The sequence below is a fragment of the Lytechinus variegatus genome, chromosome 2, assembly GCF_018143015.1.
Source record: "Lytechinus variegatus isolate NC3 chromosome 2, Lvar_3.0, whole genome shotgun sequence".
NCBI classification, from domain to species: Eukaryota; Metazoa; Echinodermata; class Echinoidea; order Temnopleuroida; family Toxopneustidae; genus Lytechinus; species Lytechinus variegatus.
This window is the reverse complement of record NC_054741.1, coordinates 60,892,379-60,918,823: the sequence shown is the minus strand read 5'-3', so window position 1 is coordinate 60,918,823 and position 26,445 is coordinate 60,892,379. Positions and strand designations below refer to the sequence as shown.

Genomic DNA, 26,445 nt, shown 5'->3' with positions numbered 1-26,445 from the left:
TCAATCGCCGATTCATGCAATTCCATTAACAATACTTCAATCTTTACTGATAATTTCCTACTTTTAATCAACTATACAAATTCCGAAGAAATTAAGTGTGAGTTACGAGGGAACAATGATTTGTCGGAGGTAAAATGCAACATTCATTTGCAGGAATTCAATTTCAAAACAATACAATTATAAAAGTTTTGCAAAAGTCTTGCATTAATTAAGTATAACCCACTCAGGCAACCCTGGGCTGGACATTAACAAATGATTTATGAGCATTGATGAAAAAGAAAGAATTACCTCGAACAAACAAAAGCTGAACAATCAATTCAATTAATTGCAAGCAGTTAATCGACTTTTCGCAAAACGAACTCGTTAAAATCGGGGGAAAAATGAATTTACAAAGAGCAGACGACCAATGCCTTCGCCAGTTAAACGATACCGATCGAAGCCAAATTTTTCTTCGATGCCGTACCACACACAAACCCGCGGTCCCAGTGCGATGGCGGGAAGAATGTGGACGTGTGTTTTCTTCGAGGGATTCCAACCCCATTGGACCAAAAATAGTTCAGTGTTGACACATCGCCGCCTGCCTAGGATTCCTCTTACTCATAAACTGATTTTTACATTAATGCTCGTTTGTCATTGTCGGCTATAAATAGGAGTAGTAAAACGAAAAGGTTTTATTATCAGTTTGGATTTATAAGTTTGATCTGGGTCAAATATAAATACAGAACAAGTATAATTTTCTAACAAGAGTAAAGGAAATCTGCATCACATAAAAGCATTCTGCTTTTCCTTTTTTGTTGTTGTTCACTATCCCTTCCTAGTTTCCCTTTTATTCTTTCTTTTTTTGTTTTTTCTCTGTCTATTCCATTCGCTTTCCTTTTCCTTTCATTTCGTTTCATTTCCTTCCTTTCCTCTCCTTGCCCTTTTCGTTTGTCTTTTTCTACTTCCCCTGACCTTTTCATCTTCTCTTACATTTCTTCATCTTTCTCATCTCCCTTCCCTTCTCTGCAGCTTTCGTCTTTCTTTCTTCCTCCCCCCCCCCCCCCCTCTCTCTCTTTTCCCACTTTCTGATCTATTTTTCTTACTCTCTATGCATTTCTTTAATAATCTATTCTCCAAAACATCCCTCTTTATGATAATCACATCTTTCAATCACAAGGAAATGGTGAAAAAAAAATTTGCAGGTGACAAAAAAGTGTTAGAATTACTGGGTTTATCACATTTATTTGTACGGAATCTTTCCCTCACATAATCAAGAGAAACATGAAAACAACATTGTCAATCTGGGGCCAGCAAGTAACAAAAGAGGTTTGCACATGTGAAAATGAATGAATAAGAGAGAAAAAAAATCTCCTTTGGAATAACAATTCATACCAACATTCATTTTAACAGACAAAATCCTGATGTGTAAGTGCTTTTCCTACTTTAAATCATTCAAGGGGCAGTTCTTGCAGATCATTAAAAATTGTTATATACCTATTCATCTATTTGCTTCAGTCACGTGACTCAAATTCATGGTTTTCAAAACTGACAAAAAGTTTGATTTCCTCTCCAAGATTTGATGATACTAATTGAGGGGTTTAATTCATGAAATGTATATGATTTGATGGTTCTGCAACAAAATATAGAAAAAAAATCTTTTTTTATCTAAACAAAACAAAAATATAGCAGAGATCCAAACATGAAAAAGCTTGTGACATACTTTAAACAAAATACTCTAGAGCTCTTCATCTTTGTCTTAAGTCCTGAACTATATTAGAACTATCGCTACAGCCAGAATGCAGCAATATAACAGATAAACTCTCTTTAAATGATTCATTAGCACATTCAAGGGCGATTCAATTGTCATTACCAATTGGTCCACGTCGGTTCCATACACCATCTATCAAATATATACCATTCAAAACTACTTCACGTCCTTAAAACACTACTTTCTCCACGGTCAGGAATGAATTCAGTAGACGAGACTATTTTCTCCACGAGGGTCCACAAAATAATATATCATAGCTTCACAAAACAAAAATATAATAATATGTGTATGATCAGTATTGTTATAATAATGATAATTGTTGATATTGACAATAAATGACTACATGATATATAGTAATATGGTCCATTCATTTAAATAACTTCCAGTGGGGATAATTTACATTCTGTTTATCCTTATTTTATAGATGTATATTTCTGTTTAAAATGGGAAAAAAAACTTGAACAAGATCTTGTCTTGAATTAACTATTTTCCCCTCAAATTATTGAGAATTAGTTACTCCTATAATCGCATCCTCAATATCACATCATCAGTTTGTGCTCATTTTTTTTATTCAACTCAATTTGATATTTCAATTCCTAACAGTTTTGATGAATTTAATTACAGATTGTAAATACAATTATTTCTCTAATTCTCAAGAATGCCATCAAAATCTGATTAGAGCAGTAAATTTTGAATTCATAATATATCTCTGAGTGAAAATAAAAGCTGGGCTTCAATAATATCTAAACACATTCTTAATTAAATTCTTTTCTGGACAAGTTACAAGATCATTTCTCATAAAAGCTGGGCTAGCATATGCAGACATTTACAAAGCACAACAATGAACTGACAATTAGAAACACAAATAACAGTACATTCTAAATTCTTCCATAAAGCTTTCGTTCTCTCTTCTCTATGGGAATTCCCCTGTAAAAAAAAGAATGGGGAAATACCCTAAAATTGACACACAAAATCTACTTATAGAGGAATCCCTGGAATTTCTCGGAGCAGTCAAGTTAACTCAACACTCCTTTAGCTCTCAGCACTAAAGATATTTCCCGATTCTGATATTCTTCTTCACAAATAATCATACACAAAGAGTCTCCTCTTAAAATAAATTTGACAAAAAAAAAAATTAGTTCCCAAATCTGGCTCGGCAATGTATTCAAGAATATCGCAAAATACAATCTAGTCTCTTTCTGGCCTGCCAAACGTCATATAATAATCCACCTCCTATTATGGACCACATAATATAATATCAATTACATAAAAATACAATATATAACTAAGTGTACTAAATATCACAACTGGAAAGCAATATGGTTTGGTTTTCAATCCACAATAACAAAAAGAAAGTGAAATCATATTCATGAACGTATATAAAAACTAAATCTTGAACAATCTAAACCTACTCTGATAAAGTATGGTAATTTGGGACCACATGACCCAAGAGCTTGGTCTCCGGTCTTCCTCATCCAATATTTCCTTTTATCCAATTCATACACATTACCTCCTTTCCATTTATTTATATTAACTATTATGAAATGACTTGCACATAATTTTATTTATATATATATATGTATAATCACAAATTCATGTATTCCTGTTCTGATGTGACCAGTTATTTCCAGCAGTAAGTATGGAGGACGCTATGTCAGAACATAGCATATCATTCTACATCGATTTGTACATCATTGTATCTTTGTATAGAGCATACATATAAAATATGCAAATATAGTTCACTGTATGTCATCCATAAAACCATCGTCATCCAGAATCGCCTATCCCATCTCCCTTTCATTTCAAAGATAGAAGAACTTGCTGGCTGAGCGAAGCATTCGGTACTGCAATAAAAAGAACTTCAGGTACCGCCCGTGACTATGATTGGGTGCCAGAGGCGCTGGTTGGTGAACCGGTGGTTTGGTTATATGATACCCCCGGTGCAAGTTGATTACATGTGTTACATACCATAGTAGCCTGGTTGTGCACCGGGCATACCCATACCCGGTGCCATGCCAGGCACCATGCCTGGCATCATACCTGGTTGAGGCGGCATCCCTGCTGGCATACCTGGTGCCATGGCGGGACCAGCGGTGATCATGAGCTGAGGCTCATCTAGAAAAAGATAAAAAGGAACAAGATTTGTTTAGCATTGATGGGGTAAATAGTTCACTGCAATGTAACAAAATTTCAGTCAGCATTTTCAACTACATTTAGAAATACTCTTCTCTTTCTGTTAAAACTAAGTATCTATAACATGTCTGCCATGTTGGTTTTAGAGAGAATTAATAGGATCATGAGGCCCAGAAGCAAAGACAAATATCTAAATCTCTGGAGGCTACATTTCTAATCCTGTTTTGTTTTTTAATGACTATAAATTGGTATTTTGGACATTACTTGAGATGTACACCAAAAAAATCAGCACAAATTAAACAGAAAAGATGTAAATTGAGTGATTTGTATCACAGCTGCATTAGAAATTAATGCACAAGGTGAATAGCCATCTCATAATTTCAAAATAGAGCTCATACAGATTTGTTTGAACTAGATAGCTTTACATCTGATAGCAAAGCGCTTACTCCTTGCCTTGAAAAATAAATGCCACAAAATAATCTTTACATCTCACACAAGTTGACACAACTATAATCTGCAAAAAAATATGCTGTTTGTCTTTTAAATGATTTCCCCAGCATACTTTGGAAAATGTAACTATCAGTTATGATTAAACGAAAAGTGTGTTGAATAGCTCAAGAGTCCTGCAATATATGAAACTTACCAATAGAAGGCTAAGCAGTAGACTATATGATGTTTGCAACCAAAAAAAAATAGGATGCCGTTGCCAAAATATAAATCAACACACCCACACCTTATTCACGTGTGTAAAAGGAGATAATTGAAATGAATACTCACTGTATACAAGGGGTTGGTTTTCATTCGATTGCTCCTCTTCTTTCCTCTCTTTCTCTGACTCGGCAAGTCGGTCAACCTAAGAGATAAAAAGATCATTAGATGGTACAGTTTACAAGACAATCAATTCAGGATTCAAACATTGGCAGGCTGCAAGACATCTGCCAATGAAAAGAAAATCAAAGTCAAATTCAATGAGAGCTTTGTAATCTCAATTTATGCTCCTTGTGTTTTTTTTTATTAATTTTTTTTTCTCTCACTCTCTCCCTCTCTCTTTGAATCTTTCCCTATCCAAAGAATTTGAATACATATTGAAAATAAATCCCAATACATTCTATACAGCAACAGGTGAAGACAAACTCCCTTGCCGCTTGACAAGCAAATAATTTCTTCCATTCCTAAATGCGTACATGGGTTATCCAATTTCATGAAATAGTGACCAAATTAGAATCAAAGTCAACAAAACCATATTCATATTTAATAAGATTTTGAACAAACTTGTTAACCTATTTTCCTTATTGATATTACTTTTGCCATTGAAACCAACTTGATCTGAGGGTGGTGTACCCATTTGATGTCTAGAATATTGTCATTGAATTATCAATGGTTCAACACCAGATTAAGTGTACTCACCTTTCCCAAGTATTCCCTCATGACCTGAACCATGTAAGGCATGGCAAAGTTCATGATGTCGTGCCTCCACGCAAGCTCCAGGATAACATCCGGACGCAGGAGATCGTAGCAGTTGAAGAGTGATGCGCTGAAGCACTCGTGGTTGTTCTGCTCAAGGAACCAGTTGACGAGTTCCTCGGCGATGTCGATGTTCCTCGACTCGCATGCGTATTGCATTGCATCCTGGGAACATGAAGAAAGAGAATGAGGGCAGTGTAAGGCAGGAATCAGATATGAAACACAAGTCATAATGCAGACTTAAAACAATGTCACTGCAGGCTCTACACTTTGCACATTTCTGTGCATTTTCCTAATGACAGTGACAGTGGCTCCAGCAACAATTTTTCCAATCGGAATTGCACCAAAAAAAAACTAATCTACTACCCAACTCCATCAGCATAACTGAAGATATCATCTCATTTACTCAGCCTGGCAAGTAAGAGAGTCTCAATCTCAAAAGTCTCAGCTAGAAATTGAACCCATAATCTCCCTTCCCTTAGGCAAGCGCTCTATTATTTATCATTCACACATCCTCACATTATCTCATACTGAATCCCAAGCCCCTGTCCTAGTCCTCACAGTATTCTGAAGTGAGCCTTCAACCCTAATCCTAGGTCTCCATAGAAGTTACAGCAGGAACAATTGTTGCAAGAGCAAATGTTGTGTCACCAGTATGTTGGTGGGCCAATAACCAAGACCCTATATCTTAGCGATTGCTCATACATTCAATTTGACTGCACATGATGATCAATGCTATCAATCGTGAAATCCAGCACTACGATCATCACTACGCTTTGTGTTACCAGGCCCAGATAGTTGTACTGACCTTAAATAACCTATCCTTCTTGCAGAGTTCAACGGCTTGCTTCCAGCGGTTGTTGCGCTTGTAGAGGTAAGCAGCGATACGACGGAATTCAATAAGTTCATGTTTCTCTAGGTTCTGGGCGAGGGCGATATTGTCAAAGTTATCGAAGGCATCGATAGACGCCTTCAGGCCCTGGTAGTCTTCCTCGTCGATCAGGAGGTCATTGAGGGCATCGTTAATCGCCTGAACACAGAAAGGAATAATAAATCATCAAAATCAAATAACAATTTTCCCTAAAATAATGAAGTCTGAAAACACTGGAAATAATCTTTTAACCAATTTCTGTCACCTAATTATTTGAACTTTGCTTACTAAGCTTCATTCTTAAAAATAGCAACATCAGCATTTTGCTTCTTTGTAGCAATTGTTCATTGACATTTTGGTGTATCAGAAATAAAGATTGATTATCCAACTCTTTACGGTTTTCACAATTTTTCAAGGAGATATTGGTGGTCCCACTACATTGCCAATTTAAGGTTTGAAGTGATTATTTCATTCCGAAATAACTTAAGCATCAAATAAAAGTAATACAAATGAAATGGGATGAGTGTCATTAGTCTTTGGTCGACTTGTGCATATTTTGCATGATTTGAAGGAGCTCGGCACCAGAATTAACTGGACCAATAACAAGTGGTCACTTTGTTACACACAGGAATTGACCATGATAATTGAATGTAAGAAGTGATACTACACCAGGACAAAGTTTTTTTTTCTTAAAAATAACCATTGTTAATGGCAAGAACAGTTTCAACCAAGATGCAGTGGGAAAAAATGACAAGTACCTCTACAATGGCCTCAATACTGCTCAAATAAAATAACAAATATGAAGAAAATATATTTGTTCATAACTTATGTCACAATGTTAAAATGATGTAGCCTTTCCAAATGTCAACTGTTCATATACTTAGATCAGTATTAGTCCAGGATAGGCCCCATAGAAACTTGACCAAACCTTGTTTTTTTATATATACAATATTTTTTGATGGTTTCTTGTCAATTCGAGGGTGCTGATCACGAATCTGGATGATGCCACTCGTGTAACCTTGAGCATTTTCCGCAAATTGGCAAAATCCAATATGGCCGCCAAAATATGCAAATTACCCATAAAAATCCTAAAATTGTCCGCACATTGGCTATGAAATGCATGGAAGCGTGTGGCAGGAGTAAAATACACTCTGAAAAAATAATTTTTGACAAAATATTTATTTTCCTGATATTCAAAATGGCCGCCATAGTCCATTGTATACTCTATTATGTACAATATGAATAGGGAAAACTATTTTTTTACAAAAATGAGCACTAAACCGCAAAAAATCGCGATATATGAACGAAGTAATATTATGCAAATCATCATTACTAACGAGATATATCATTTATTATGTCATAAATGGGGACATTTCTGCATTTTGATGTCTAAAATGGCCGCCGCTGGCCCAAACAGTATTGCGTACAATGGCAATAGGGGCCAAAAAATTCACAAGAGTGATCACTAAAATGCATATTATTAAGATTAAACGAGTGGAATACTGACTAAAAATATAATTGTTAACGAAATATATTATTAATATGCCATGTCTGTGATGAATGTTGTATTTAGATATTCAAAATGGCTGCCAAAGGCCCTAAAAGCATTATCCACAATGAGAAAGTGGGGCAAAGAAATCACAAGAGTGATCACTAAAATACATATTATATGTGATAAATTCATGGGATACTGTTTAAAAACGTATTTTCTAACGAAATACATCATTCAGGTTAAAAGTTTGTGTTAAATACTGTATTTTTACTTTCAAAATGGCCGCCAGAGACATTAACAGTGTTATGCACAATGCAAAGTGGGAAACCAATATTAGCACCATAAATGCAAGTATTAGTGACCTATGAGTAAAATCTTGTCTGAAAGCATGATTTCTATTAAGAGATATCATTTATTCTGCCAGTTAGGTGATAAATACTGTTATTGAAAATCAAAATGGCCGCTACAGGCCCTTAAGATATTATGCACAATGTGAATGGGAATAAACTATTTCATCAGAATTTGGCTTTGCTTGGCCAAATGGTAATGTATGAGTGAAATATCGTCTGAAAACATGATTTATGACAAAATATATCATCTCTTATGTAATTTATGTGATAAATACTGTATTTCAACATACAAAATGGCTGCCATATGCCCTTTTTGTGAACATTATTTGTCTGCACTCAAATTGTATATTATACGATAAGGGCTTATGTTGGCCATTTTCAATTTAAAAATGCAGTGTTTATCACCTACAACATTATGATATATCTCGTTAGAAACCATGGTGTTAGACAATATTTCACCCTTGCATCAGAATTCACAATTATAGGCAATATTTAGAGTCAAACAAAGCCATATTCTGTCAAAATTACATGTCTAATGTTACAATGTACATAATACTTTTAGGACCTATGGCAGCCATTTTGGATTTCAAAGTACAGTATTCATAACCTCCACAACCAATATGTGATGTATTTAGTTAGAAATCATGTTTAAGACAATATTTTTACTCGTATATCACAGTCATATGCATTTCATGATTCTCACTCTTGTGAAAATTAGTTTCTCCATTCGCATTGTACATGATAAATATAGGGATTATGGCGGCCATTTTGAATGTCAAAATACAGCATTTATCACATAAATTACACAAGATATCATATATTTTGTTATAAATCATGTTTTCAGACGATATTTCACTCATACATCCCCAATTGGCCAAGCAAAGCCAAATTATGCTGAAATAATTTGTTCCCATTCACATTGTGCATAATATCGTAGGGCCTGTAGCGGCCATTTTGACTTTCCAATAACAGTATCTATCACCTATCTGGCATAATAAATGATATCTCTTAAATTATGCTTTCAGACAATATTTTACTCAGATCACTAATACCTGCATTTATGGTGCTCACTCCTGTGAATATTGGTTTCCCACTTTGCATTGTGCATAATACTGTTAATGTCTCTGGCGGCCATTTTGAAAGTAAAAATACAGTATTTAACACAAACTTTAAACGTGAATAATATATTTCGTTAGAAAATATGTGTTTTAAACAGTATCCCATTAATTTATCACATATATATGCATTTTAGTGATCACTCTTGTGATTTTTTTGCCCCTCTTTCTCATTGTGCATAATGCTTTTAGGGCCTTTGGCAGCCATTTTGAATATCTAAATACAACATTCATCACATACATGGCATATTAATGATATATTTTGGTAACAATAATGTTTTTAGTCAGTATTCCACTCGTTTAATCTTAATAATATGCATTTTAGTGCTCACTTTTGTGAAAGCTAGTTTTCCCTGTTTATATTGTACATAATATAGTATACAATGGACTATGGCGGCCATTTTAAATATGACGAAAATAAATATTTTGTCAAAAAAGTTTTTACAGGGAGTATCTCACTCCTGCCACACATTTTCATGCATTTCGTAGCTAATGTGCGGACAATTTTAGGATTTTTATGGGTAATTTGCATATTTTGGCGGCCATATTGGATTTTGCCAATTTGCGGAAAATGCTCAAGGTTACACGAGTGGCATCATTCAGATTCGTAATCAGCACCCTCGAATTGACAAGAAACCATCAAAAAATATTGTATATATAAAAAAACAAGGTTACGCCTCTTCTATCCTGGACTATATACCATGATTGATTTCAAGAAAATTCATTCACTACTAAGAGTATCACAGGTGAACACAAATGACTCGACTAAACCTTTCTCTCCCTTACCTTGTTATTGTGGCTCTGTACTTGTCTGAGGTAAGGTTTGACCAGTGGCAGTTGCTTGAGCTTGTCAAAGAGTCCTACGGCTCGGGTGTGGTCCATGCGAGGAATGAGGACCACCAAGAGGTCGTTGAGGAGCATGGGCTTGTAGTCCAGGTAGAATTGGATGGCCTTGTAGTACAGCTCAATGTTGGCAACCTGGTTTAGAAAAGCAATCAAAATACAAAGTTGACCTGAACTGAATTGGATTGAATTTTATTTTCAATTTATACTAACACTATGAACAAAGTAGAAAGCATAATGTAAAATTCAGTAATGGCAAAGAAATAATATTGGAGACAGAAAATAAATAAAGGATAAAGACAAAAGACAGAAGCCCTTGCTGCAGTATATCAAAAGAATCTAAATATACATTTAAAAAAAAATAGTTCCATTTTCTGTTAGTTCCCTAAGGAGATGCCTTCATCACTAATTGAATCCTGTGCATTATTTGTTTTATCAAACAGATTGGTATTAAGAGTGGAAAACTTGTTAAAAATTGTACCGCTACAAACTACAACAGAGAGATCACTACGTTTTATTTTGATATCATGCCAGTATAAAGCTTGACATAACCTTCTCTTGAAACAGAAAAAATATTTCATGAAAATGGGTTTTTATGTGCAAGAGGTGATACATTAAAATTGCATAGTACTGCACCCAAAAATATGCACTGCTGGTGCATTTTGTAGAATTATAACATCAGAACTTGCCTTGGACACACACTCGATATTGCCTACATCCTTGAACCCATTTCATAATTCGCCTCATAAGCAAGTTGAATTGTCGTTTTTTATAATTTTTTTCCCCCATATAGAATCTGTAGATTCATATAGAATCTGTAGATTCTGAGAGGTTTGGTACCAAACACCCAAGCAGTAAAACAAAAGATGATTTACATCCTGGAGCGTTTCATGAAAGTTGTCAGCGCTGACAAGTTGGCTTTCTCTGACAGTTACCATAGTAACAGTCAGAGGTGCTCACAGCCATCAAAACCAAGAATTTCACCGAAATTGTCAGCAACGATAATTAGATCAGTGCCGACAACTTTCATGAAACACCCCCAGATCCTTCTGTTGTCAACCCTCACACTCAAGTCAATCCTAAAACTCAAAATTTGTGAGGTGGTTACCTTAGTGATGACATCTTTGAAGTGGGTTTCTCTCCATGCATCAGTAGGGTGGGTCATCATGGTGACTATGGCGTTATCATATTCCTCGTACTTGTCGTAGAGGAACACCAGCTCCGCCCACAAATGAGCTTGCTCTGCTGCACGAAGGACCTAGGCATAAAAAAGAGACATCTTTAATGGTTACTGGAAGTGTTGGAATCACAGTGAGTTAAATCGATAGAAGATAAGCAATTAGACATTGATGCTAGTTGAAATGATTTAAAGGTAAAAGACAGCAGAAGCAGCAACGATTATTTCATGACATAGTCTTTTAAATAAAGGTTATTCTCCCTAATAAAATGGGTTGCACATTAAAAGAAGTCTATATTTTACAATGAAGAGTAATCACAGTAGATATTTTTCAAATATACATTTTGTTTTACAAAAATCTAGAAGGCTCAGGTATGAAAAAGGATTGATATTAAAGATATGTTTCATGCCCATCCCTACTTTTGGAATGTTATTAAATGACAACTCCTGTTTTTATCTCTAACATGTGAACAAATACCTTTGGAATGTTGACACGTGACCAGAAGAGCTCTAGATGCTCCCTCATCTTGGATGGTTTGTACTTAGAGTAGAGGATGGCCAACTCGGTGAACATGCCCATGTGTGCCCGCTCCAAGCCCAGCGCCGCCTCGAGGAGTTGGATCAGCTCCTCAAAGTAGCCCCGGTCCTGGTAGTAGTTGATGAGCTCCTCGAGTTCGTCGGCGTGGACCACGATGTGGAGACCGCACATCTGGGCCAGACGGAACTCCTCGCCGTCCACGCAGGAGAAGCAAACCTGTGGGGTGGGAGAGGCAGTAGTGATTAAACAAAGTATAATGCATTACATCAGAATGAAATTCAAAACATGTCAAGAATTATCACAAAGATGTAGTGCCAAATATCAGGTTCATTTTGACTACTCTGATATCTCAAATACAAAAAAAAAAAATAATAATAATAAATAATAGAAGTTAAACATAACAAACCCTTACCATGATAAAACATACAATAATTAACATCAGGGAAATTTTCAGTCTCTATACCATCTACACTAGTTTGTATACTCCAGGGGAATGGACCCTTAACCTATTTAATCTGCACAGTGGAGAATGATTTTCAATCACAGATGGGATTTATTTTTCCAATCATAAGTTTACTCTCATACTAGACAGAATTAGTGGGCAGATGGACGGCATTTTAAGGTTAATCATATTATGCTGATAAGCCTACATTCACAAATCTCTTCGTGGAGTATAATCAGTATTATGTTGGGAGTTCTGGGTCATCAAAGGTTCCTGCCTTTGTACCCAGCAATACAACATCACCACCACATGGTCGGTGGAGAGTGATATGGTCTGGTTGCAGCTTCAGCTGTTAATGTGATAATTTGGAAGTATGTGACCTTGATATCATTCAAAGGTCAATGCGATGGACAGTGTAAAGAACATCTGATTAAATAGGTTGGGTCAGAAAGAGTGCCTGAAATGAGATCAGTAATTATCCGGGAATGTGAAGTATTAAATTGCATCAAATGAAAACATTTGTTTGTCTTCGGGGGGGGGGGGGGGATGGGTTTACATTTTGTTACACTGTTTTTATCACACCAATATTCTCATAACACTAAATTGCTTTACAACATTAATATTTACTGTCTCCTATTATGTTCAATATTCCAACAAACAAACCAGAACTATAACGTAATGTAATTTAAAATCTTTGTCTAAGTAATTTCATGTGAAACTTGATGACCTATGATATCAAAGATCTATAAAGAGAGAGAGAGGAGGGGAGAGGGGAGGGGAAGACAGAAGAGGGGGGGTATTAATAACGAATATGAAGCTACTCCTAATCACCTGACCATGTGTTTATTTTGCCATACCCCAATTTTACTACGATTGGTAATGATCTATAGGTCATCAGTAAAGTTTTATGTCCAGTCAAAATATTATTTTGAAATGGAAAAGATTTCTAAATAAATAGATCCAAAAACCACCATATAAAACTAAGTTTGCTTGTCATTCCATTCAGGCATTAGCATAATCACCCACAACTGTTCCAAACAGTAGTGTGGTTGATGTTCTTGCTGATGTGTTTGATGTGTATACATGAGACTCACCTCTTTCCATGTTCGTGTGCTGTTGGCCTTGCGAGCGCTGTCGACAGCGGCCTGGTATTCACCGAGATGGACAAGGGTGGATGCCAGACGAGCAAAGTTGGAGACATTGTTGAAGAGTAGCTTGGCTGCTTCATACATGCCTTCATTATAACACCTGTCACCAACCTGTGATAGGGAGATTATGATAGAGATTGTTGATAGATTAATGATAGAGAGATTATAATCACAGAGAGATTAAAGAGAGACATGGATTAATCTAAAGATTCAGCAATGAAAACTGCAATACAAATATTCCTCATATATAATATCAAATTGTCATTACTATTGACATTCCCTTAGCTAGCAATCATTTCAGTAAGGATAGCTATAAACATGTACCAGGCCATGAAATATTCAATGGCAACAGATGACTTGCCTTTAAGACATCCATCATAGCCCTTTCAAATTGATACCAACTTTGATGGAAAGTGTTGTTTGCCATAAACAAATAGGAAAAGTAGTCATCACTCAGAATTAGAACAAATTATCCATGTCCATAATTGAAGAAGTAGAGGATACTGTCATCAATTTTCATACCTGCTGGATCTGTGCATGGTTTGGTCCTGAGATGAACTCTTCCAGGTCAGCAAGACGGTTCGTCTTGGCGAAAGCAAAGATGAGTTCGGTCTCAACATAGGCATCGCGGGCCTTCTTGCGTGCCATCTGCAAGTAGCGCACCAAGTCTTCCCAGTTCCCTGTGAAAGAGGAGTAACAAACATTAGGTTATACAAAATACAATATTTTCTTATCAAAAACTTTTAATCTTCACTGGAATATAAGTACAAATAGACAGTCTTCTAGTAAATACCAACATCAATCTTGGCAGCAGTCATATACACACACTAAGATTTTTTTTTCCATGAAATTTGTCTAATTTTTCATATTGATCAAGAGATTGATCAAGAAATCAAACTGTATTTTTGGGCATCTCCTTCTATAACAAGGTATGCAGAATGTCATTAATCTTCATGTAAATATCCATTGTCTCCTTGACTACACTAAACTCACACCCTACTCTACATCAGCTTCTTTGACTTACAGATGACAAGAGATAAACAATCCTTCATATCTTCTTGGACATACTTACATTGGTCTCTCATGTAAAAGTTCTCACATTGAAAAAATGAATAAATAAATCAGTGAAAAGTTTTTACTACCATACCTGAGTCTGAAGCAGCTTGTACAACCTCCAGGTAGGTGGAGGGGTCATTAGCCTTGATGTAGGAATCAATTGCCTCCTTGACCATGCCAGCCTTGATCTGGGCAGCAGCCAACTGACTCCACACGTCGGGCTCGTTGCACCTCTCCGCGAACTCGTAGGCCCGGTCCAGATTCTTTATGTGCTCGATAAGGACCTGGGTTTGGCAGGAAAATGAAGGTAGATTTGGTTTTGTTGGATTGTGGATAGGTCCAACTTTGAAAGAATATGTAGAATGAGCAATTACAATAATTTGGTGCTTTCCTGTGACTGTCTTAGAGGAAGTTCAACCCGATTATTATAAGTTTGTTTTAATAATGGCAGAAAGAAAGAAGAATATTGGTGAGAGTTGCATTAAAATCCATCAAAGAATAAGAGAGATGGGATTTTATATTGGCTTTAACTTGTGTTGTCATATTCAATCAGCTCCCCCATATAAATTTAAATTCTTGATACACGAACCATGATAAATAAAAATATTTTCCTTATATAGGGTGAACTACCCCTTTAAGTAGTTCATAAGGTTAGTTCATTTACCTAATCTTTACTTATTTCTGATATGAAGTATATGATGTAATAGATAATAATTGGCATAATAATAATAGCTGGATTTATAAAGTGCTTTTTTGCCAGAGGATACAAAGCGCTGCTATTATTACCCCAGCTTTAGCTCGAGCTACCATCATCGGTGCTCAGTGCATGCAAGGAATTCATCCTGCCAGGTACCCATATACCTCACCTGAGTCGAGTGCAGCAGTGTGGATAAATTTCTTGCTGAAGGAAAACACGCCATGGCTAGGATTCGAACCCACGACCCTCTGAAAGGCGAGAGTCAGAACCACTACACCACGACGCGCCCGCATAGTAGTACCAAGCGGGCAAAGGAAATGTAATTGACTTGGAAGAAACAGCTCTCCTCCCCCAAAGAATGATTTCATTCATTTACATAGATAGCAAGTAAAATGCAATACTTCAAGACAGGGCAATTCCATAAATCATGCATGTTAGACCCCCTATATGTGAGGCCTTCCTGAAATCCCACTTAACATCTTCATGATAATTTTTCCACCCCTTCCAGAATAAAAACAACTTGGACTGCAAGAACAATGCTGTTAAGGTACCGAGCAGGATTTGCACTAAGAAACACGACACAGACTTAGGAGCCTTACTTGGATGGCAGATGTGTTGACGTCAAACTTCCTAAAGATGGCGAACGCTTCCTCAAAGAGTTCGCTATCAATAGCAATGTTTGCAATATCTGGAGCATCGTAGTTGTCCAGGCGGTTGATGTATTCCATCACACGGGTACGGTCTGCCTTGATCGCCGTCAGGATCAACAGGTTCTGAAGATTCCTGGAGCAGAAATAGATGAAACATCATTATTACTCAAGGAATTCTAGAATCTCTTCAAAATATACCAGAATTCTGACAAATACATGTCACTTAGTTGACATATACAAGGTATATTGACATGGATTTCCTGATGAGAAACAAGAGGATGGTTTAGACTAACTGACATTTGATGAAACCCACAACATTCTTCAGCAAGCACAGTCAACACTGATATTATTACAGATTTGGACACCATGTCATAACATACTAATCAGAACAGATGACAATATAACATTCAATGTCATCAACTTCCACAAGTATATTCCCGTTGAATTACAGAAGGAAAGCAATGCTATCCATATTGATTTCTGTGATGTTCTACAAAAAATTCAATGACATCATTCCTTACATTCTGGAGATTTTAAGTGTCAATATAACAACAGAAATGAGGATTTTTATAAGAAACCACAGTCAGGCCATTTTGAGATTAAAAAAAAAATGGTGCCCATGTCTCAACACGTGTCCATTTTACCACACTTTAAGAGTTTGAGAAGAGAAAGGTTTGAGCTCTATGCAGGAAAATGTTCAGCCCTATGAATAAAACTTTTGAAACCTAAAAAAATGTTATCCAATAATCTTAATCGCAGGTAGAAGTTAATGATCACTGTGTGTCCTAGGTTTTGATAGAATCACACAGATACATGCAGGCCCTGACAAAGCGAGGACTGCATAGACTTGGGGCACCATGAAAGTTAGAACTTACCTGTGATCACTGAAGACAGAGTTCTCCAGCACAATCTTTTCTAGCAGTTCAATCAGTTCATTGGGCAGATCAGCAGTCATGAAAGCTTTCACTGTCACTGAGATATCTTCTGGATCTTGGGTCTCAGATAGGGCAGTTTGTACAATCTACCAAGGGAAAATAATGTTGAAGTTTAGAGAAAGAGAGATAAACAATGGGAGGTATGTACACAGCATTAATATATTTAACCCAAGCTAAAATATAGATCACACATTTATGGTGTGCCAGTTGCCAACTCATTCAAGATCATTTTAAACCTTTGGGAAAAAAAGACCAAAATAGTAAAGTTTGCAAGGAAATAGAAGAAAATTAGTACAAGAAATAAATTCAAATGTTTTTTCTGTACATTATCTTTGTCCAGAATATTGATGAAAACAAGCATGAGATTACCATGTTCAAAAAAGGTCTAATAGAAATTCTTGTTTCTCATGTTTTGTTGAATTGCTAGATTTCAAATTTTCACAGGAAATGTAGGAAAAATCAATATTTTGGATGGGCCATTTTTCAAAATCTTAATTTGAAGTTCAAGTGACTATATTAGCTACATACAATGAAGATTTACCCAGCAAATATTTATAGGCTTTGAGCTGGATAATCCCATAAAAGGACATGATTACAGGTGTGTAGGGAAATAAATGCCATCTACCAAAGACTCTGAAAACTCACCTGGTCGATGAGTTGTCTCCTGAATGGGTTATCTTCCTGGAGTACCTCAGCCCAAAGTTCCTGATCCCGTCGTCTCACCAAGTAGCGGGCCTCGCTCTTGAACAGGGAGTTCTCGTTGCACACGTTGATGAGCTCTCGGTCGCACTGCCCTCGTTCGTACGCCACGCAGGCCAGGTGAGGGTCGCGCTTCTCGCAGTACTTGCCGACGACACGGCTATCGTAAAACTGGTTTTCTCTGCAGGGGACAAGAGATGATAGTGCACATTTTCAATGCAAACTTCCTAGAATATTACTTGCACATAAACTTGAAATAGGACTTATCAAAGCAATATTATGAAAATATTTTCATTAATTTGCAAAGACTACTTTTCTTGTAATTTGAGTATTCTGGTGAAGCACCATCACCATCATCATCTTATCTCATCTCCCTGATCATCATCACCATCATCATCATCATCACTATCATCTTCCCCCACCATCAGCAAACATGACCACCTTACCTGAGGAATCGTTCAGGGTTGTTGTTGCTATCGATGTAGATCTTAGCCAGGGCATTGTGCGTAGCTGGCTCAGTGCTTCCCTCATGGATACGGGTCTCCAGCCAGGGCAGGAGCAGCTTGAGGCGGTTACGCTTCTCCACCTCTTCCACCAGTTCATCGGTGGAGAACTGTCCCCTGACCACCATGATCAAGCTCTTGATGATGTCCTCCGAGCAGTCAACATCGAGCAGGCCACCGATGACGACAGGCAGACGGGATGGGTTCACCTGAGAAAAGAATGGCAACAATTTTGTTTCTTACAGTCAACCTTTTAAATAAATACATCAAAGGCAAATTCAAGATTTGTCTGTCCTATTACTCCAAATTGTTCATTCATGATTATTGATATACATTTTGTATCAAGCTCACCAGCAATCCATGGTGTTCTTCAGCAACATAGAGGGTTATTTGGGGGGCATTTGGAGGTCAAACAGCCTTCTGCTCACATACATACTTCTAAGGTAGTTATTCAGACTTTATCAGAAATTGTTTTAGCAGGACTATATACACTAAAAAACAGAACAAACGATCACGGTGTTTATAGGGGGGTTGTAAATTTAGGTCCAAAATTCATTTGTCAAAAATTGTTTTGATAAGTCTGGTTTTACAGTGGACAGCTCATTAACCTCCAAGTAAGAGTACAGGATAGTCTTCTCACCTTCTGCACATAGATCTCAATGTACTTCTGCAGGTTGTTGCGGTATAGGTAGAGGACAAGGTCATGGACAAAGTCAAAACGATCACAGACAATGATGAGAGGGAGCTGATCGGTGAGCTTGGCTTCCTTGAGGAAGTTCTTGACACGCTCGGGATCGTAGCAGTTGCTCTCTCGGCAGATTCGCTCCACTTCCTTGATCTGACCAGTCTTGCAAGCAGACTGTTATGGAACAAAAATGAAAGAGTTATTATCATGGCAACTGGCTGAAGGTTGAAAAGTTTGCATTTTACTGACTTTGTCATCTTACTAATCAACAAAATGAGTCTTTGGGTGATCTCAAATTTGTTGCTGACACCCAAGGTTGGTATTGGGTCAAGTTTGAACACCAGCCACAAAACCAAAATTGAAAGCGAGACTGGTGCTGGGTCTCATAACACAAAGGTTAGCAATCAACCGTACGCTTGATTTTCACGTCTGATTGTACATTGTAGTCAATGGAATAGATCGTAGACAACCGATTCTCTGATCATCACTAAGCTTTGTGTTAGGCCCCGGGTGCTTATAATACAATTGGAATGCTTTTCATAAACCAACTTTTAACTATCACAATATAGACTATAATCCAATCACAGCATCAAACAGAAAACATATCAAACTGACTTGGTTAGGAGAAGTGCAGAGAGAATTGTAGGAAATGATTACGAAGCACTGGCCCACAAGATTAAATTGACCAGCGCTTGTCTGTCATGCCTTGGGTATTTCTCTATGGAGACTGGGCGAATGTCTTCCCTATGATAAAGGTAGAGAAGCCACAGAGACCCCGTCTCCAAGATGTCAATGGTAAACACAAACTCACCTAGTGTGGTTCACCTGAAGTAATGGCTAGATTGAAAGCTGGCTATAATTTGAGTACATCCCTTCCTATCCTTCCTTCTTTCCCTCTCTATATTCTTTCTCTGTAAATACTGCACATAAAAGCCTTTCTTTTTGTTTTCAAATACATGCATCTACCATAACTCTATGTACAAAACACAGGTTTTGCAATGACTCAAGCTTTCAAGCTTATGGTCCTCGACCTTTGTGTGTTCTATTAATAAGCAATTATGTCTCCACATGCAAATCTCCTGTATGCAGTAATCATAAGGACTGCATCGCTGTTCTTTTTGTATGAGATTGTGAGTGTGAACACATATCAAACAAAATATAAATGAATGAATAAATAAAGGAAGCCTACCTGGATGTATTTGAAGTGGACATCAGAGTCTTGGCTGAAGTTGACGATAGAGCCCAAGAAGTAGAAGAGACCCTCGTAGCTCTTGAACGTCTCAAAGATATCGATCAGCGCAGTGGTGGTCAGCTGTTCGTGGTACTTGGTGGCTACCTGGACACAGATCTGAAGGTTCTGACGGAGGTTGGCAGTCATCATGGCTTTGATGCATTCCAGGGAGTCCTCGACGGACAGTGAGCCAAAGTAGTTGACCAGCCACTGCAAACGACCAGATAACAAAAAATTGGTATCAGAGATTCATCACTGACCATTCTGAATCGTAATCAGGAGCGCATTCCATAAAGGTAAATAGTCCACAATTTCCAATATTTGTAATTAAGTACTAAAATCAATGCATCCGATTTGCTAAAAGAAAATTTATCAGTGATATTTCACTTACAAAACTTTTATATAAAATGCTCCCATAAATGACTGTAAATATGAAGACTAATATAAACAATTCTATAAAAAGGAATTCTAGAGATAACATACTTCAGCGTTGAGTAGATGGGTGTGAACGACGGCCCTCTTGATATCATACAGGTCTGTGTAGTGCTCAAGGGCCTGCAAAAAATAAAGAGATACAGAGATGTTGATTGTGGTGATATTTGACAGTGTACATATTGCCCATAGATGTGATGATGTAATGATAAATCTAATGGTGAGGTGACGGTTTCTGAGAAAGGAAAATCAATTGTACATTATGAATTTTCAGGTAAATTGAAAAACTTCACATTCACTTCACATCATGGCACTCCACATTCATGCATATTCATGTATTATTTCAAGGATATCTTATAGTGCAGCATGAAGGATACCATAATGCGCTTAGCATTTTATATTTCAACCCCACGTTAATATGAACCTTCTTCACTCCCTCAGGAACATTTGAACCATCCACACCCCATTCACATTCATAGATGTAGAAAAATCTGGAAGATGGTAACATTCATAGCTAAAGACAAAGTTGATTGCCATCGGAAGCGGACGCTTGTGCGTACATAGCACGTGAGCAAACCAGAATCCAAAGAACAGGGTGATGATCTATCTATGAAACACTTTTACAAGACGTTGAACAGATGTAATGAACCATTTATTACAGAGGAATATGAACTTATCACTCACCCTCTGTAGAAGTCCAGCCTTCTCACAGAGTTGGGCGATGTGGGCACGGTCATAGTGGGTGAACATCTGGTTACCAAGGATGGCATCGGCGACCTGAGGAGCAGCGAGGAGGTTCATCTCCAGGAGACGGGTCTGAAGGTGACCTTCAGCAGGGCGGTTGTTCTTCAGGGCATCCAGGAGGAAGGAAGTGCAGGGCGGCACCAGGTTCTGTTCCATGAATACATCCACAATCTGGGAAAAACAAAGTACAAGGAGAGGGCTTAATCAACACCAATGAAAATTTGTGCACACAATTTACAAGCAAGGATCACCAATCTTACGTAAAGTCGCTCGTAACCTACAAACTGCTTTATGAAACACCTACCTGAAGTCAGAAAGCTTGGTGAGTCTATTCTTGACCGATTAATTACTGGATTTCAAAATTGGTCTTTCCATGGTCGCTCTTAACTTACCAACATCTTTATAACACACCTACCAGGGATCATTTTGGCTCAAACATAGGAAAGAAACCACGTTTTACATATGAGAGTGCACTTAAAATTACACACAAAAGAGAAAATCTTCTTTGAGCAAAAACTTGAAAATTGTGAAAATTCAAATTCTTTCCTCCAAATTAAGAATGGTTTAGGGTCTCAGTGAATGTTCTGGGTCCCGAAACACAAAGGTTAGTAATTAATTGTATGCTTGCTTTTCACGATCAATGCAATCAATCGTAGAAAAAAGTTCTATGATTGCTATGCTTTTGTCATACGGGCCCCTGCTCACCATATTGATATCAGCAAGCGGTTCCTCATCCTGGACCAGCATCTGAGCAAAACCAGCTCCCTGGTCAGGGTTGACCCGCATCACGTTACGCAGAAGGAACACATAATCTGGGGTGAAGTTCACCTTCTTCGCATACAGTACAATCTTCTGGAACTGGCCAGTCTCCGCAAAGCATTGGATAACCTGAAGAGATTCAAAACATGGCAGAAAGATCAAATTTTAAAGAACTTCAAACAGACTTCACAGAATCCACCCCCCCAAAAAATAAGGAAGTTAGTTATAGTACGAACTTACATAAATATTCATATGTAGGAAATGATTACGAAGCACTGGCCCATAAGATTAAATTGACCAGCACTTGTCTGTCACACCTTGGGTATTTCTCTATGGAGATGGGCGAGTTTCTTACCAAAATACAGGTTGAGAAGCCACAGATACCCTGTCTCCAAGTTGCAAATATTACATAAACACTCAATTTAAAGGTAGTAGAGTTAAGAGAAGATAAAAGCTGGCTATGGTTTTGAACATCTGACGGCATAAACCACATAGGTGAGAGCTACAAGTACCTCCATAATACTCTGTATGTTCGTGCAGTCATGACCATGTGGTCTTGTCTGCAGGTTTCACAAAACATGACAAGGACGAGATCAAAGGCCTTCATCGATTTGGTATTCTAATCAACATACTGCTTGACTGCAGTATTCTTTTACAAAGTTGATATCATACAGATAGTGGGAAGTTATCAAGTTATATCAATAACCAGACAGGTGGCAGAATAGCTCACAATCCTATTACTGTAAACTTGATTGTTCATAGAAGTGACTTACCTTGTTTGGTACACTGGCACGGAGATAGACAGAGAGGGCCAAGGTAGGGTCATGTGCTTTCACCAAGTCTCCAAGTTCCTCGCTGCATTCAAGCTACAAGAGAAAAGATGTATGCCACCATTATCAATTATCAATTGAAGTGACCTTCAATGATGAAAGATGTTGACTAGAGTTGGCGTACTCCATCCCTTTTACATAACGAGTAAGCAAAAAGTTTTCTTTCCCTCTTCTTCTCGAGGAAAGAACACAAAAAAATGGGAGCTCACTATTCAGGATCAATTATTTTTGTGTTCTGGCTGAGTGTAAGTCAAGTTTAATAAAGAATGTCAATTGTCACTGCATATGCAAACCATTTTTTAAGACAATGTATAATTTATGTCTCTTTCTGTTTGCATTCTGCAACCTTGCAGATCATGGATTTCTTAAGCAAATGCTTCTTTCTTCCTTCTAAGGGAAATAGGAACTGGAGTGTTAAAGAGAATCTGAGGGGGAATCGGTAGAACATTTTTATAGCTTTTGACAAGGAGTCTGCAGTGGGGTATCGTAAGACACTCCTATAATATCATGTATCAGAGCAAGGTTTGCAAAAGAGTTAGTGACTATATAAAAAAAATCATTAGAAAGCTTATTCTTGGGAAAAAAATCTTAATTCCTTTGTCAGATATTGTACAATCTCCACAACATCCTAAAATAAAGAGATTCTTTGACATGCAGGTAATGGATAATTTGTACTGGCTCATGTTCAACTTTGTGTTGATCTCAAAGGGGTGACAGAGATTCTCCTGAAGTATTGAAGTTACTCACCTTATCTTCCTTAAGCCACTTCTCCAGGAGCTGCTTGCGTCCCTGCTGCAGGACTGGGCGGCACAGCTCCAGAGACTCGTACTTGTTGAGTTGACCCTGATCAAGCAGGATTCCAAAGTATTGTAGGAGGGGTGAAGTCTGGCCTTGCTGGGTGGGAACCTGCTGGAACCTCTGGATGGTCTGAGGAGTCCTCAAGATACCCTGCAAGAAAGATGGGACAAAGATGTTTGGTTCAATGAAAGAAGATAGAGATAAGTGGCAAGGATCACTGTGACTGACTTTGTTGAAAAGGAACTGGCTGGAACCACCGAGAGGTGTTAGGAGTCAGTTTCAGATGTAATACAAGAAAGATAGGGGTTTGCTTTAAGGAAGATAGAGAAAACTGGCCAGGATCACTGACTGACATTTCTGGTCAAAAACAGCTTGAAAAAAGTGAGAAGTCTTGGGGAGTACTCCAGATGTACTCCAGATGCACTAAAAATAAAGATTTATTCAAAGAAGAATTATTTGTTCAAAGAAGGAAAAATAGATTTTTTTTTTTATTTGTCAGGTTAACTTTACAATATTACAACTGATGCTTGGAAAGATGTGATAGAGTAGAAGTTTAATATCAGAATAATAATCTTTTTAGAAGTAAAATATGGGAAACTTTATCCCATCAACTGCTCAAATATTCAACAGGATGGCTAATTTGAAACTTACTAAAGCAATTAGATGGTTACTTCATTCTATATTTACTTTTTTAATACAGAAATTGTTACATGCTAACCTTAAGTACACATGAGTGCAGTAATCACATTCCTTAATTTCAAGTAAAAAATCAACAAGAGTTTCCTGCAACAGGATGTTTCTACTTACGTATGGGCCTAAGTGATACAATACATCCGCTTTTTAGTTCTTTTCAGTTTCTAATCCTAATGATTACTTAGCTCAGTCATTCTCATTGCATTGCATATTGTCTCAAAGGATCATTAAGTTCCAGTAGGTAATGAGCTAAATGAACAAGCCAAATTGTTACAAAATGAAGGCCATGGGGAAATGAATAAGAAAGGTCTTCATTTAGGCAGATGGTTATTTCACAGGCAGGTAGTAAAGTAGAGAGATAAAATAGTCCAGAATACATTAGGAATCAATATCACATAATAAAAGCTAATCAGTGGTGACATTTGCCATACAGGAGTGTGATCAGATGTCATCTGTTTTTTTTTCCTCTAGAATTTTTTAGCAAATATCGGTAGAGCAGGATGAAATAAACTCACCCACAAAGGTTGACCTGTATAATTTCATGGTAGCCTATGGGGAAGCAGAGTAGTTTGAGAACTTGATAATGACCCCTCCATTTCCTCATTCCTCCCTTTCCCCCATGTGCCAAGCCCTGAGATAACACTTGTTCCTAACTCTGGCGGTATTGAACCTGATGAAGATCCCAACCTCATAGAGTAAACCCTCAAAATGAATAACTCCCCTCCCCAAAGTACCAATCCCTCAGATGACCATTAATGTCTCTCTTACCTTTGGTGCATTAGCAGCCACCTTAGCAGCCTCGGAGTAGTTACCCTGCTGGAACAGGTTGTTGAACTTGCGGACAAAGAGGTCTTCAGCACCAGAGAGGTTGTTACGGACAGCAAGACGTAGGGCAAGGTCTGGATTCTGAAGGTTGTTGGTGATGTAAGGAACGATGTGCTCCTCATCAACACTAACTGTCAAAACCTGAAGAAGAATTTTTTTAAGAAAAATAAAATAACATTGAGAGTTAACCATTATTAATAGATAGTCCTGATATGGGATTGCAGAGGGAACTGTCTCAAATTGATTGGGTAAAAGCGACTACAATCCACCCAAGAATAAGTGTATGTTATCATCTCATCAAAATGATGACAGGTCAACCCTCTTACTGAGAGTCAAACAAAGATAGATGCATGGGACTACATGTACATAAAAATGTTTTTAATCACAATTTGAATGTTAGGGCATCTGAATAGCAACCCTTTGTCAAGAACTATTTCATTGTAATACTCTCCCTTAAATAATGAACAGAATTTAACAACTAACGACGATTGCTTTTATCTCTTCAACAAAAGTTTTTTCTACTCTTTGATATGTCGGGAAAAAAAATTGTTTGTAAGGGGATAATGAAGGAAGAAAAACACTTGAGATGTATGTAAAAGTAGGTCTGATAAAAAAAAAATGGCGTTAAGTGATTGATGTGACTGTAGTGACTATGTGACTGCTATTTACATAAGAGATTCACAATAGTCACATTTCCTCAGTATATAATTTAAAATCCTGCATTTTCTTTACATTAACATCCTTACAAAAATGGCTGAAAAAATAAATCGTGCAATAACGATTTTGAACATTATATCAATGTCTCAGAATTTGCCCCATTGACCAAGTTTGACATGGCATTCAAGTACCTTGAACATTAATCCCCTTCCTTAGGAGTGAGAAGAATGTGTACCTAAAGGTCCATCATATAAATAAACGTGTCATCACCAAAGTGACACCACCAGAGAGCCCTTCTATGTACAGTGCATTACAGGCAGTTACTAATCAAATTACTGCATCATATCCTGTGTACCTTCTGCAGAGAGTAGTTGACTTTTACGAGTGACACCCACGCCCTGCTTTCATGGAAGCATTTCATGCGTAAACTTCATGTTGCCTTGACTTTAGGTTGAGTACTGCCTCCAGTAATGTGTGACCTTACCTAACATTGTCTAAGGTCATCACTGATTTTGTTTACTTCTTCTCATTTTCCTCCAGGAAACATACAAAGGTTTATCCTCTTATTCTTGCCAAACACTTTTTACAACATTCGCTATGTTATAATGCAATTTCTTTTAATTTTTAATGGCAGAAGTACAGCTTGAATAAGATGAATTAGGAAATCATCTAAGTAACACAACTGAAGATAAATGGAATAATTAACCCTAATTTAACTTATAGGAAAAATAAAATGTAGAGTGCTAGTTGCCATCTCATTTGTCAAGTATCAATTATTTTAATCCAGCAGACTTGAAAAGTTGTTCAAACTGATTTTGGTCTATGCAATTGGAATTCAAGGATAATCTGGATATAAATAAATGCCAATCATATGGTAAATTACATTTGTCATGGATGCTGAAGAAGTAAGAGTAACACTAGCATCCATAGA

The 26,445-nt window shown here is 37.3% G+C and overlaps 1 protein-coding gene across 1 annotated transcript in view; it reads right to left on the bottom strand.

Moving 5' to 3' along the window:
* Window positions 1-1,195: 1,195 nt before the first annotated feature.
* Window positions 1,196-26,445, bottom strand: part of LOC121408535 (clathrin heavy chain 1) — a 46,381-nt gene continuing 21,131 nt past the window's right edge. Inside the window, exons 8-29 of the mRNA XM_041600024.1 lie at window positions 24,801-24,998; window positions 23,289-23,489; window positions 22,485-22,577; window positions 21,658-21,840; window positions 20,893-21,123; window positions 20,260-20,331; window positions 19,735-19,986; window positions 18,501-18,719; window positions 17,804-18,069; window positions 17,304-17,538; window positions 16,599-16,744; window positions 15,673-15,856; window positions 14,468-14,660; window positions 13,843-14,000; window positions 13,267-13,431; window positions 11,671-11,946; window positions 11,124-11,273; window positions 9,959-10,150; window positions 6,153-6,374; window positions 5,288-5,509; window positions 4,658-4,733; window positions 1,196-3,862 (exon numbers count right to left, since the gene is read on the bottom strand). Of these exons, the coding sequence (XP_041455958.1) occupies window positions 3,708-3,862; window positions 4,658-4,733; window positions 5,288-5,509; window positions 6,153-6,374; window positions 9,959-10,150; window positions 11,124-11,273; window positions 11,671-11,946; window positions 13,267-13,431; window positions 13,843-14,000; window positions 14,468-14,660; window positions 15,673-15,856; window positions 16,599-16,744; window positions 17,304-17,538; window positions 17,804-18,069; window positions 18,501-18,719; window positions 19,735-19,986; window positions 20,260-20,331; window positions 20,893-21,123; window positions 21,658-21,840; window positions 22,485-22,577; window positions 23,289-23,489; window positions 24,801-24,998 (4,089 nt within the window). The 3' untranslated portion in view covers window positions 1,196-3,707. The remainder of the gene's footprint in view (window positions 3,863-4,657; window positions 4,734-5,287; window positions 5,510-6,152; window positions 6,375-9,958; window positions 10,151-11,123; window positions 11,274-11,670; window positions 11,947-13,266; window positions 13,432-13,842; window positions 14,001-14,467; window positions 14,661-15,672; window positions 15,857-16,598; window positions 16,745-17,303; window positions 17,539-17,803; window positions 18,070-18,500; window positions 18,720-19,734; window positions 19,987-20,259; window positions 20,332-20,892; window positions 21,124-21,657; window positions 21,841-22,484; window positions 22,578-23,288; window positions 23,490-24,800; window positions 24,999-26,445) is intronic.